General features: G+C 40.9%; 1 protein-coding gene across 14 annotated transcripts in view; it reads right to left on the bottom strand.

Annotated features, from left to right (window-relative positions):
- PKP4 (plakophilin 4) overlaps positions 1-15,146 on the bottom strand; it is a 252,688-nt gene that overhangs the window by 203,615 nt on the left and 33,927 nt on the right. For 9 of the 14 annotated variants that reach the window (XM_055087964.1, XM_055087999.1, XM_055087968.1 and 6 more), the window contains one exon: positions 4,703-4,924. The exons of 4 other annotated variants lie outside the window; for them this stretch is intronic. In XM_055087964.1, the coding sequence (XP_054943939.1) occupies positions 4,703-4,742 (40 nt within the window). In that variant the 5' untranslated portion in view covers positions 4,743-4,924. Of the gene's footprint in view, positions 1-4,702; positions 4,925-15,146 lie in introns of those variants that run through there. One more of the 14 variants, XM_055087996.1, reaches the window with a different exon arrangement.

Below are 15,146 nucleotides of genomic sequence, written 5' to 3'. Positions count from 1 at the left end.
TTTTAATTCATAAAGCTATACTAAAATGTTAAAAATAAATAGACATAAGTATAAATTTTGAAGAGATAATTTTGTCAATTCTTGATCAGATTTCAAAAATAATCACAAAACAAGGAGTATTAAACATAGTAAAAACCCTTATCCCTAAGGATGCTCTTGTACCAAATACATGATTAGTCAAAAAGTACTTCTGTCAGAAACATCCGAGGTCACCAACACAAATCTAAACATTTCTGTGGCTAAATTACATGGAAGCAACATATACTTGAGGACTAATAAAAATAGTAGCTCTGGATACGGAAAGGACCTTGACGCTCATCTAGTTGAGTGGTTTTCCAAATTCCTATTCTTTTAACTTTTTTTCCTAAATAAACTCGGGAATAATACCAATACTTAAAAAAGAAAGAAAAAAGGAAAAGTAGAAGCTACTCCTCCAGGACCTTCTTCCCCTCCTGGAAGGAGAAGGGAAGCTCCCTGAGGAAGGTCATTTAACATCAAGGCTCGCACTTCAGAGAGATGCCTGGAGGCTCAGAGCAGGGACACACTTGCCCAGTCTTGCTAATGGGTTTGCTGGTTCTCAAGGCAGGTTCTTTCAACTGTTGCGAGCAACTAAAGCAATACAGTCCTAGAAGAAACGTGAGTTTGTTACCATCCAATGCAAAAGTACTACACGATCTTTTTAAAATTCAAATTTCACGGTACAGCTTTGAGGGAAAAAGTTCAGATGTACTATTTTCCAAATGTTTTAATGTTTCAGAATGAAGACTGCTCAAACTTGCAGCTGAAGGATGTGCCCTCTGAGTATTGCAGAGATCTTCAGCGCCAGAGCCGAGGCTGGCAGAGGTGGGCCACAGCCCATTCCAGGGCCCCTTGCCTTGCAACTGCACTTCAGGGACCACAGTACCCTGCCCCTTCTTCTAAGTGCCCCTGTACCTGGTGGTCCAGGCCCTGGCATGGCCCCGTTCCAACTCTTGGTCCCTTACCTCATACTGCTGAGTAACTTCATCTGTGACCTTTTTTTTTTTTTCTTTTTTAATGATCCACATATTTTTCTGTTGTACAGTATGTATTTTTTTAAATTTTATTTATTTATTTTTGGCTGCGTTGGGTCTTTGTTGCTGTGCGCAGGCTTTCTCTAGTCGCGGTGAGGGGGGCTACTCTTCGTTACGGTGCACAGGCTTCTCGTTGTGGTGGCTTCTCTTGTTGCAGAGCCCAGGCTCTAGGCATGCGCGGGCTCAGTAGTTGTGGCGCACGGGCTTAGTTGCTCCGCGGCATGTGGGATCTTCCCGGACCAGGGCTCAAACCCGTGTCCCCTGCATTGGCAGGCAGATTCTTAACCACTGCGCCACCAGGGAAGTCCCTATCTGCGACCTTCTTGACCTTGAGCCTGACCTTACCAACGCCCTCCCAGTCATCCCATGGCCCTGTCTCCTTTCCTCACCCACCCTGCTATTTTTCATCGTAACACTCAACACCACCTGATCTCATATCCCTTCGTCTCAAATATAAGCTGCATGAGTATAGTAGAGACTTTGTTCACTAGTTTATCAAAAGCAGCAGCAGGCAGCAGGAAGAACCTCGGCCTCAGTGAAGCTCTGCTCGTATGACTAGGACTCAGTTTCCTGATTCCTGATTCCTCCTAAGCTCCAGGAGTTCCTAAGGTGTTTGGTTTTCCAAACAAGATCTACCTGGGGGGAAGGGGGCTGGGGGAGGTAAAATCTTAAGGCTTTGGTGACCCCTTCTAGGCTAACCACTAAAAACAGGATCTGGAGCCCTGAGCTCAGTTTCAAATTTCATGTTTCCTGGCCATCAACAGGGTGTCCTTCCAGACACTCAAAAACTCTGCATGCCCACAGCTGAGTCCATCATCTTCCCAAACCTGTAGAGTTTATGGAGTACCTTTCTTATCAGGATCATAGCAGTTTTCTAATTCACTCTTACGATACCCTCATGAAGCAAGCAGAAGCAGTAGAGAAATGTTTTATAAGTTACAGTCCATGAAATGACGGCATCAGAACGAGGACAGGAATGGAAATTTCTCTTACTTTCCACCTGAAAACACTATTAAGCTCTTCTGTTCATTTTCTCGTATGGAAGAAGCACTTTGGCCAACACTGATATGAGCAGGTAGTACGGCAATCCACAATGACTCCGTCTGTCATAATTAACAGGAGAGCCATCAAAAACAAAGCTAAAACATCACTGAAATTGCACTGAAGTAACTGGAAAATGTTAACATTACATAGATATTCCATGGAATTCAACATTTTAGGAACTATAACAATAAACCTGGTTTGAATGTAATGACATAGGATTGGAAATTCCCATGAATTTGGAAGAAGCGTATAAAAATAATACCTAACTTGCTATACACTTACATTCCAGATTAGCTAATAAAGTTTTTTGAAAATATATAATTAGAAGATCGAAAGTCCAGCTTGAATAGTGAACCCAAACCATCCCCAAAGGAATTTTTTAAAAAAGTTAATACTACCTATTCCAGTAATTATTACTAACAAGTAAGAGAAAAGTGAAGGCTTAATTTTATGTTTAACTTGCTTCCCGCTTTTGATAGTAGAAGGGCTAAATTATCAGTGAGATAACCATCCCTCAGGAACACAAGTATGAGAAGCGAAGGTGGTAAAAACGGCAAAGTTGATAAACCAGATAACTCTCAGATAGTCAAAGCTGGATCAGCTGTTTTCAACGAGTAACTCCATGATGCCGGGGGAAGATGAACTGCTATACATTCATTTGCTCATTTCATCATTTACTGGATGTCCCCTTTATAGAAACCTAGCACTGGGCATATGCTTTATAGAAACTTATTTATATTGAGTTCCTAGTACTGATACGAAGTTAATAGTACAGAAGTCATTGCAATGCTCCATTCACCGTCTCTCAAATTATTAATGAAAACTAGCAAATGCACATTTGGTCATTTCCCAAGAAATACCAGTCACACTGCCAGCACTATATACATTTAAATCAAAGTAAGTAAAATGCAATATCCTGAGAACCACAAGAAAGGGAATATGGCTAAAAAGCATCTTACATATAACTTTGGGAACCATAAAAACTCTGGCAAACCGTTCTTATCTTTCCTTTGTTCTCTTGTACCTCAAACTCATATTTGAAAATCACAACAGATCACTACTTACTAGACTTCCTAAGCAGTAGTGCTGAAAGCATGGTGCACCAGAACCAGCAACATCCCATACCTGGTGAATCAGACTCCGGGAGTAAGGCGCAGAAATCTGTTTTTAACAAGCCCTCGGGGTGGTCCCGATACACACTAAAGGCTGAGAACCCCCAAAACAACAAATCAGAGGTGACAGAATGAAAGAGAGTGCGTTCATAATTGTGTACACAAAGATGAAGATACAGTTTGGGTTTATACTTAGAGAAAAGTTTATAGTAAAAATGTTAAAGATCATAATTTCTTTTAAACTATAGGAATAATGCTGTACTTTTAGCATGTCGAAAAACTCAAAAATATTTCATTTACTGGGCTTGGAATTAAAAATAGTTCTAAGTAAATGAATGGTTATCAACTTTGCCCAGCTGCTAAAATTTCTGATTAAAAACAAATAGGAGGGCTTCCCTGGTGGCGCAGTGGTTGAGAGTCCGCCTGCCGATGCAGGGGACACAGGTTCGTGCCCCAGTCCGGGAAGATCCTACATGCCGCGGAGCGGCTGGGCCCGTGAGCCATGGCCGCTGAGCCTGTGCGTCCGGAGCCTGTACTCCGCAATGGGAGAGGCCACAACAGTGAGAGGCCCGCATACCGGGGGGGGGAAAAAAAAAAAAAAGGAGGTGTTTAAAATATTTGGAATGTTCAAAACTTCAACATAAAATTTCAATGAGATATGTAAGATCTTAATTTTCCAAGGCATAATTTTAAAAATTACAAGTATATCCCCACTAAGAAAATATGATTTGATAAAACATTAATTTTTATATGAGACTATAGTTCCACTTTACAAAAATATTCTTTCCTTTATAAAATCACTTAATGGGATTTTGTTTTAATGGCAAGTTCCCTTAGTCAGCCATTGAAATATCTGTTTATAAGTTATCACAATATTTTTGAATTCTTGGAGAAGGAGGAAATTAGAGGTAAAAAGGGAATCAAGAGAATCTATGCCAAAGTGTTAGTTGCTACCGATTAAACTAAATATGAAACAAATTAAAGATAAAGCACCACTGAAATTCCCGTTGACATATCTTCTACATGAGTAGACACGCATCTAAGAAATATCAGAAGCATAGCAAGTACAGCTAACAACTTGGATATTGCTTATATCATCTGACAAATGTTGCTTCCAGGAGCTCTTCCATTTCCTTCGCATGTGCTATGGCTCAAAGTTTTAATTAGGCTGAAGAATTCTTACGAGGGGAGGTTCTAACTGGACTTATGCAAAACAGATGTGGACAGCAATGCTAAGAGAGGTATAAGATAGGCCTCAAGCCTTTAGCACTTCTTACCAAGAATTCACACAACATTCTTAAATGTACAAATGTAAGACCACAGAACAGAAAGTCTCAAGGATTTGTGCCAAAAGTTTATTTTAAAACAGGGAGAGTTTACTATTCTTTGCTTTTATGAATGTCGAACTTTTATTCTTACAAAACCCATCTCTAACACACTGCAGAGGCTGTACCACACGTAAAAATTCTGTATCACCATCAGCATGTGACTTACCTTTGTGAACTACCTTTGTCTTCCGCTGCACCGAGTGCATTTGGATAGTTCTCTAAAGGATAGCAGTACCTTGGAAACGTTTTATGTTTGACATGGGACTAGCTGGGCTGAAGGACCGCAGAGAAGTCCAGTGGTGGCAGAAGTTCAGCTGGAAGCGACAGTGGTGATCCACACGAAGGTGAGGGGCGACAGGAAGACACTTCAGCTTCGGACCAGATGGGACTTGGACATACGTAAGAAGAAAGAGCAGTGGCAGGAACTGAAGGTGAAGCACCGTGACAGGGAATTTTAAAACTCAAAGGGACTTGAGAGATTATTGAAACTTTCCAGCCCAGGGCACTTGTTTGGGAATGAGGGATCTACTTGAAAGACTTTTTGGGAGCCCTACAATAGGAATAGGAAGATATCAATCTCAGAAGAGACTAGAACCAGAGTTCCTATGGACCCAACGCTACAAAGGCCGGAATCTGGGTTCTAATGAAACTCAAGGCCACTAATGTGTCCCGTACCTTATTTCCAGGAACTATCATCAAGATATCTGCTAAGTTTACAACACCAGCCAACCTGGATTATCCCAGTTCCTAAAATATGATCGCTCTTATGTACTCACTGAGATCCTGAGGTTTCATGAGCATAGTCTTTTAAATCCATACAGATGATCATGAATGCAATAAAGCAAAGTCACATGATGGCTTCCATCTTACTCTATTTTACTTCACCAAGTGCTTTCAGCCCTCAGAAGACCTGAATGAGACTGTACGCATAATCCAATGCACTTTACAAATCCTATTGTCCAGAAGCTGCCCAACGCCAACAACCACGCTCCTGGAGTACATATTTGGGAGAGCCTCTGAGTGATTACAAGTGATCCTACAGTCTTAAAGATACTATGGACTGAAAAGTACATGGGAAGATCAAGGTTACAACCTGCTTTAGGCAAGAAAACCTTACATAGTAAACAATGCATGGTGATACTGCTGAGAAAACAGTATGAAAATGAATCAAAACCAACACACTTTAGAGACTGAAATGATAATCACGCAACTTTCACAGAGCTACGAAATTTGGTTCTGCCCTCACTGGAGTGTTTAAATCTGTCTTTTCAACAAAACGCTTAAGATCAGATGGTAAGACAGGAGTGGCAAAGTCCTGGAGCGTAGCCAGTTCACCAGCACTGAAGCCGTGCTCACTCCAGTTTAGCTCTGTTGGCTGGACGTGTGCTGTGGATGGATATCAGCAGGGTGTGCAAGCAGCTGCTACATGAGAACCTCAAGCAGGGAAGCTGTGCAGGGCAGGGAGGGAGAAATCTGAAGATGCTCTAAAGCACAGCTTTGAGTAACGTGGCATCTGTGGAATGCTGAGAAACAGAAGCACATAAAACAACCTGGCATGTAGCAATTAGAAATAAAATGGTTCCTTTAGGCTACATCAGTGGATACCCAGAAAGGCCAAAAAGGCAGAGTTGCAAGGCAATGATAAATGCTGGGATTTTTGTTGCAGTTGCTGTTACTATATTTTATTAAGTGAGAGGATATCATTGGTAATGATAGCCTTTTTGGTAACACATGTCAGAAGTCAAACAGCCTACTCGAGGCCACAGCCCAGAAGGCAGCAGAGTAGGGAAGTGTGCCCCAGGGAGCACAGTGTTCGCTGAGCACTGCTGAGCCAGGACCACTGTTGTCCCTGCAAAGTTCAATCTAAAACCCCTCTTGTGCTCAGGTCTAGCAGCCATGCTAAATTTTCCTAGGTTTCTGAGGTCTCAGACAAAGCAATAGCTCTATAAGATGGCTCCTAGCTAAGGGCAGCCTCAAGCAACGGAATCAAAGCAGGGAGGCTGGGCATTCAGACTCGGGATCTGTCACGACCCTCTGGTATCCACTCTGCCCAGAACACAGCTGCTAACCAGAATACCTAGATTGGCTCTAACTGTCATCATAGCTCAGAATATATATACCTTTTCACTAGTCCATGCCGTCTCCCAGATACCTACATCTCTCTGAACTTCTTTTTCTCTAATATTAGAGTCTAAAATGTTCTCTCTTATACGAATCCTTTTCTAATTAAGAGAAGAATGGAAATCATTTCTTATGGTAGTCAACCCTTACAACTTCTTCAACACACAGACTCCCATGGACTGTTAGAAATATAAAAAATGCACATAACCTATCTTATCAGATTGATTTATAGATTTATACTGCAAAGCACAAAAAGGTAGGTGTGTCTCCATTCTGTTTCTATGATAAGAAGGCTATCTTTCCCTGCTTATTAGCAGAACATAATTAAATGTTACCACAAAATCCTCATAAATTGATTAACACACAAAGGAATGTTAACTTTTATTATCACTGGCCAAGATTTTCTCAACATTACTTTCTATACAATATTATAAATATTACCAAATATCAAAGGCACGTTATAGAGGACAAAACACAGATTAAGTGGGAATCTTAAAAATCAAGATCTCTGGATCTATTTATTGATTTATGTGTGGGACACCATACCCAGCACCATGGAGAATGGAATGGTGAATCAGAAGCTAACTCTGACTTCAAAGAAATTAGTTCAGAAGTAAATGATGGGACATACGGCTATAAACACATCGTTAAAAAGTATCTGAGGTAATTAAAATAAAAGCAGTACAAATAAAGTGGGAAATGGTGCGTACATGTGCATGCGCTCAAGGAGAAGGAGGGTGCTAGAGTCAGGAACATCTTTATGGAAGAAATACTCGAGCAGGACCTTGCAGGGTGTAAAGCCCTTGGACAGTGAATAAAAAATGTGAAGAAGATTTGAGGCAGAGTGAAGAGCATCATGAGAAAGAATGGGGGCAACATACTATAGGTTGTGTATAGAGCGGATGACCCTTCTGGTTCGGCTGAATGACAGTGTGCCTGAAGGGGACAGTGGTGAATCCTGGGAAATGCAAAGATGGTTGGTCTTGCAGATGAAGCCTCATCTGCATGATAGGCATTAGGGCTCCAATGTAAATACCTGAGCAGGAAAATGATGCCATCACCTTCATGTTTCAGGAAGACCACTTTAGTAACATGTGAGGCTGACGGGAAAGAAGAGGGGACAGGAGGCCTTGTTGGGAGCTATCCCAACAGTTCAGGTAAGAGGAAAAATGGAAGTAGGCATTGAGCTGAGACTATAGGTTTGAGAAATATTACAGAAATAAGTCATCAAACAAATAAGTCAATAAGACTTGATAACTGACTGGACATGGGGGCAGAGGAAGGAGAGAAATCAAAGATGAGCTATGGTTTGATGTCTGGTACCATGAATGAAACTAGGGAAAATGAGAGGAAGAGCCCAGGATAGGAGGTCAGTTTGGACATATGGGCTTTGCAGACCTGGTGGGTTGCTCTGATGGAGAAGAGGCCAGCAGAAAAACAGCAAGGACCTAACCTGGAACCACAACTCCATCAGCTACCGACTGCTTTTACTCAGTCCAGGCTCAAGCCCCAAAGTGGGCAACTCCACAAGGGCAGCTCCACAGTCCAGAGGGGCCCTGGGCCAACAACGCGGGACAGCTGGCTGAATCGCATACACGCTGCCACGGACCCCGGGATGAAGTAAGCCTAGACTCTGACTTGGAGGTACCTCCGTGGAAAAAAATGGAGGCCATTACCATCTGCAGGCTTATATTTTCCCAAAGCATTGCAACTAAGTCAAATAAGGACTGCATTTTCTGTGGCTCAGGGTAACAAAACATCTATAAACGTCGTTGTGCCTTTTCTTTATAGAACTCGAGTTTTAATAAGGATAGATTATCTTTACTTTTTGCTATTACGCATGTTTACCAACGAACAAAAACATATTTGTAAGGCAAAACAAAAACTTCTCCATGCTTTATAACAGACCTTGACTGGTATCATCAACAAGGTCGTCATTACTGGCAGTTATCGGAATGACTGCTTTCTCTACAGAAGCAACTGAGCTGACTGGGGCCTTCACATTTGCTACTGCACCATGGGTGCATGCACTGCACTACGTTCGGGTGTTCCTGTAGAAAGAGAAATGACGGGGGTGCTAAAATAGAGCAATTAGGAAACAAACATGCAAGATTAGTCTGCCCTGATTATCCATGAATATAAAACATGCCAAATTACCTTATATACTGTCCATAAACGTGCCAACAACTTACTACTGAAGATGACTTTCTTGACTCTTTCTCTAGCATCAGTATAATAATTAGAACTTTCTAACATAGCTGGTAGAATACCATCTACCATCTCACTTTCTGATACATGTTACTGTGCTAATAATAGAATCAGAAATTGCAAATTCAGGTCTGGGGAGGTGAGACTTTGATCAATTCACGCATCCTACTCTCTAAGCCTCGAGTCTCTATACTCTCTGTGTTCCAATATCCTTCATTTTATTCAAGAAGCCTGAGACTGATCTACGGGCAAGGGCATTTTTTTACTTGGTGCCAGTGTTACCCATTTTTTTCCAGAAATAATTGACCTCATTTTTAACCAAGCAGATGAAGAATAAGTACTAAGACAATCGTGTGATTTAGAACACACTGTCATGAAGTCAGGCCACCTAGCTTTCAAACTGTAGTAGGGGTCAGTGGTGCTCTGCTTGGCTACCCACACAAATACAAATTCTTCTCCAGGCCGGTGGACACACGGCCAATCATCCTTTAGGAATATCAGAACACTGACCTCTGCTATTCTAAGTTAAACGCAGACGCGTGTTAAACGTTATTCGGCCAAAACTCAGTGGTGGTACAGTTTCTCTAGGGCTAGAGACACAATGGGGTCACAAGGAACTAACTTCTAAGAACAAGCCAGGAAACTGAGCGAGGTGGGTCACTGGCATGCTTCACAGACAGAGGGGTCCAGCTGGGGCAGGGTGCTCAGCAGGAAGGCTGTGGGACCTGCTCCAGGTTCAGGGGGCGGCCCACTGGAACACTGCCCACTGGGGTTGGCGGTTGTACACCCTTAGGCAATGTTCACATCTCAGTGCTGATGTCAAAGGGGTCCATTTTTTAATTAAACAAGAGCCCGACGGGTCATTTAGTCTTACGCATTTAAAATTAGGTTTTACAAGCTGTCCTCCTTAGCCACCATAATAAACAGCTCAAACATGCAGGGAGTCTCAAGTAATTTCTATTCTGGACCCCTGAAGGCAACCCCACGGCAGCCTCTTTCATGTGGCGTGTTTTACTGCTCTTACTGCACAAGCGGCCACACTTATTTTGGATTCAGGAGCACTGAGCTGATGCACTAGCCCCAGGGGCTCAATCCCTAGGTGAGGTGGGGAACTCTGCTCTCTTCTGTGGCCACAGGCTGTGATGTCACTGTCACCAGCTGTGCCAGAGAAAGCCATGTCTGGTCAGAAGAGGCAGAGCACTTGTATATCCCCCAAATCTCCCACCTTTGTAGAAAAAAACCCCACAACTTTCTTGCTGCTGGTACAGGGCAACAGCATTTGTCTGAACAAAAGGATAAGGAGTGCATATGAGAGCAAAGCAGAGAGGAACAAGTTCTGGAAGGGCCTCAGACTGTCTACTCTACCACCTTACCTCCGAGATTCAACACTGCAGAATCCCCAGATATTAGAAGAAGCATCTTGGGGAAGATGGTTATATGGCCAATATCAGCATAATAAACTGGATTCCCAGTGATTTGCACCACTGAAGAAATGCCGTAAACAAAAATGAAGCCCCCAAACAGAATGACTTTTCACAAAACAATTAACATTTTGGGAACACTATATAAAACTAATAAAATAATATAGTTCTGAGACAAAGTACCAAAATACAGAGTTTATCATGAGAATGTAGTGATAAAGACTATAAAAATGTTTTTAAATCTGGATAGGTTTTTTTGTCCTTTCCAAATCACCTTTATATTCCTATTCATTTAAAAATGTGTGAAAAGATGCACAGTTTAGAATCTCCTCCCCTTTTCTGCCCATCCTCACATCGCCTCAAGGTAGTCATCCGTTCATCATTTATCTTTTTATTTAGTCAGGAGCTGAGACTTGTTTTTTCCCCCTTCCCCATAATCCTTTCCTCGTTCTCTTTCTGCCACATTCCATATCAAAGTTTATAATACTTCTGAACATGAGATAAAACTTTTGAGTTCTACCCCCATACTTCTGTCTTGTTGACTTGTTTGGTTTTTGACTATACACTGAGTAGGCAATGTTTTCCTAGCATTTTAAACGTTGACACAGTATTTGAAATAAGATGTCTGGCCTCCATTTCATCTTTGAAAACTTGATGCAATCATCTATTGAATACTTCTTATGAGTCAGCTCTGAGCACTTTACAAACATTATATCATTTAATCTTCAAGGCAAAATTGAGTTACACATTATCCCTGTTTCACTGTTGAGAATACAGAAGCCAAAGAAGTTAACTTGCATAAGGTCACACACCGAGCAGGTGACACAGTCTGGATTCAAGCCAAGGTCTAATCGACTCCTAAACTCTTAACCACCACCCTATATGTTTCCAGAAAAAACGGCAGACCATTTTCTACAGTCACACTTTAAAGAATTGGAAGATGATTTTTTTTTTAAAGAGAAGATAACTTCTCCTCAATCAGTATTAATTTTCTTACATGATTTATATCTAGCACTGGGCAAGCAAAAGCAAAGGAACTAAAGAGGAGTAGGAAAAGCAGGCAAAAGGGAAGGGAACTTGGAGCTATAAACTAGGCAAAGAGCCAAGGAAGAAGGAGGGACACTCAAAAATGTAGAAACACAAATGTAGCCAAACAGAGAATAGAAAAAGTTTGCATATCACTGTAGTCAATTTAAAAAGATATGATTAAACTGGTATCCATTTACTGAAACAAAGGTTAAAAATATGTATGTACACCTCTCCTTTTTTTTTTTGTAAACACGTGGGTATTTTTATTGGCTACACAGAAGTCTATTGTATGATGTATCTGCTTAATATTTATATTTTTATTCCTATGCTTTTTACTGAAGTATAGTTGATTTACAATGTTGTATTCATTTCTGCTGTAAAGTGATTCAGTTATACATATATATATATATATATATATACATTTTTTATATTCTTTTCCATTATGGTTTATCACAGGATACTGAATAGAGTTCCCTGGGCTATACAGTAGGATCTTGTTGTTCATCCATCCTATGTATAATAGTTTGCATCTGCTAACCCCAAACTCCCAGTCCATCCCTTCCCCACCTCCTCTCCCCCTTAGCTTAATATTTCGATGTATAGTTTTTAATATTCTAAATAACTCAGCAGAAAATAGTCTTTGTCCACTTGAATGATAACTGCCTTACAGTACATTAGACGTTGTGGACCAAATGTACTTTCTGGATTTTTGAAGGCTGTTGATGCCTAGTGCCAATTCCTCTTTAGAAGAGTTGTGGCAATGTGAGCTGGTGTCACTGACCCTCGTCGGTACGAGGTTCTATCATTCTTTCCAATCTTTGTCAGTCTCAACAACTGGTACCGTATTGTTTTAATAGTTTTCTTTTATTACTAAAAAGGCAAAACTTAAAAAAAATAGAATGGCCATTTATTTCATCTCACTGAATTTAAAGAAACAAACAAACAAACAAAAATCCTAGAGGTAGGAATTACCTTGACTTCATCGATAACGAAATAGGCTCAAAGCAGTTAAAATATTTGCTCAAATTTAAAGGACAAGCAAATTGCAAAACTAAAACTTTTAGTTGGTTTTACAAAATCATAACTGTTTACTTACAAATTAAAAGAAACATTAAATGTATTTTATCTACAATGAGAGTATTTCATACCTCAGAAGTCTTTGCAGTTCGTTCAGAAATTTTCATATTAAAAAATCGAAATAAAAAAATCGAATAATGAAAGCAATCTACCATATTTTAAAGTGTTTTTACTATCTGTGATTGTGTCGTTCAAACATTTTATTCCAAAAGGAACCATCCTTAATGTTATTAATCATCACTTCAGACATATCAGGTTCATAATTTGCTCATCTACCTTCAAATAACTAAGGTATATTTTAAGTTACTTATTCACACTATTGCAAATAACTTCCTAGTTCACAGCATTATTTTTGGCACAGTTGATATTTCAAATAAACTTCAGGTAAGACTGTAGAAAGGTCACATTTTTTTGCTACTAAGAAGTCTTTTTTGTTTTAAATAGAACTCATTTCCCATTCTACAATTTAAAAAAAACAATTTTAGAGCTGCGGTGAAATGATTTTCACAATGCACATAATGAAAACATATAACCTCTTGTCCCAGAGTGCTGAAAACAGAGCAAAATGCTTAAAGTAGTGTAACAGATGAGGATCTTGAGTGGTGTAATGAGAAATATGCTAAGTGCAAACAGCTTTTCCCTCTTCATCAGTGAATCACTTAAAGTTCCTAAATTTCAAAAAGAAAATGATCCAACTTTTATAATAGTAAGAGTCTGCCTACTTCCCGAAGTCTGAAAATGTCAACCTCATTTTAAATGAATCTTGCACCCCTGGATTCCATTCCTTTCTTCCCAAAAGACCAAAAAAATGTTAGCAGTGCAATCAATTATCACACAGGAGAATGAAAGAAGATTGAGAGAAGGGATGTACACAGGGTGGGGAGAGGGGAAGTGGGAAAGAGAGGAAACCAATGGTCAGAGCTAGACTAGCATCCTGCGACATCAAGAAGTGTGTCAACAAATGAGCAGGCATACACAGATCAGAAGGCTAGGCTGAACCATGCTCATTGTCAGCAGCAAGTGCTTGACACCTATAGGGACTAGAGGCTTTCTGAGACCTTCTCAAACGCCCATGTTTGCTAACGTCATCATATCAGTGAATTTATCTCCCAGCATGCCGGAGTGTCAGGGATTCCTTCAGTCCCTCGATGAGGGTTACTCAGGTGCAATGACATCATGAAGCAGCCCTGGAGAGCAACAAGCCCAGTCTGGAGCAGGAAGACAGAAGGGCTGGCCCCAACAGGGTGGGTCAAAAGAAAACAATGAAACCCAATTTTTATCTGCTAGACTGACCACCACATGGAAAATGGCACTAAGAGGCTGAAGGAGGGTATGGGAAGATTCAGCCATAGATCAGAACAAAATTAAGAAAATGGAAAAATGAGGCAAGTTTTCCACTGGAGGATAAATACAAAAAGAAACACAAAAGGCTACTTGGCTCCTTGGTGAATCAATAATGGTGAGTCAAAATAATGCAAACGGGCTTCCCTGGTGGCGCAGTGGTTGCGCGTCCGCCTTTCGATGCAGGGGAACCGGGTTCGCGCCCCGGTCTGGGAGGATCCCACATGCCGCGGAGCAGCTGGGCCCGTGAGCCATGGCCGCTGAGCCTGCGCGTCCGGAGCCTGTGCTCTGCAACGGGAGAGGCCACAACAGAGGGAGGCCCGCATACCACAAAAAAAAATAATAATAATGCAAACAATTAATGGTGATTTAATTTTTCATACCAATGTTTTCATAGGTCAGTCTCTCAAGGCAATAGAAATAAAAACAAAAATAAATAAATGGGACCTAATCAAACTTACAGGCTTTTGCACAGCAAAGAAAACCATAAACAAAATGAAAAGAGAACCTATGTAGTGGGAGAAAATATTTGAAAAACAATGTGACCAACAAAGGCTTAATTTCCAAAATATACAAACAGCTCATAAAACTCAGCAACAAAAAAAACAAACAACCCAATTGAAAAATGGGCAGAAGTTCTAAATAGACATTTCTCCAAAGAAGGCATACTGATGGCCAATAAGCACATGAAAAGCTGCTCAACATCACTAACTATTAGAGAAATGCAAATCAAAACTACAGTGAGGTACCACCTCACACAGGGCAGAATGGCCATCGTTAAAAAGTCTACAAACAACAAATGCTGGAGAGGGTGTGGAGAAAAGGGAATCCTCCTACACTGTTGGTGGGAATATAAATTGATACAGCCACTATGGAGAACAGTATGGATGTTCCTTAAAAAACTAAAAATAGAACTACCATATGACCCAGCAATCCCACTACTGGGCATATATCCAGAGAAAACTCAAAAAGATACATGCATCCCAATGTTCACTGCAGCACTATTTACAATAGCCAAGGCATGGAAACAGTGCAGACACATCCAAATGAGAAGAAATGTGTGCAACAAACCTTGAGAGGCTTCATATGCCCTCTGAGTGCTCTGGCTTCACTCTGTAGATAACTTAGGTCCCTTGAAGACTTTTAATCAGGGCAGTGGGACACGATGTGAACTCCAGATGGAAGAAAGCCAAATTGTAAAAGGTAAACTATAAAGTTAAAAGAAGAAAATGTCGGAGAACATCTTTGAAACCTAGTAGGGAAGGACTTAAACCTACAAGCCACAAGTAAGAAAAATTTTTTTTTTTTTTTTGGCGGTACGTGGGCCTCTCACTGTTGTGGCCTCTCCCGTTGCGGAGCACAGGCTCCGGACGCGCAGGCTCAGCGGCCATGGCTCACGGGCCCAGCCGCTCC

The sequence above is a fragment of the Physeter macrocephalus genome, chromosome 2 (genome assembly GCF_002837175.3).
Source record: "Physeter macrocephalus isolate SW-GA chromosome 2, ASM283717v5, whole genome shotgun sequence".
NCBI classification, from domain to species: Eukaryota; Metazoa; Chordata; class Mammalia; order Artiodactyla; family Physeteridae; genus Physeter; species Physeter macrocephalus.
This window is presented reverse-complemented; position numbering and strand designations above follow the sequence as displayed.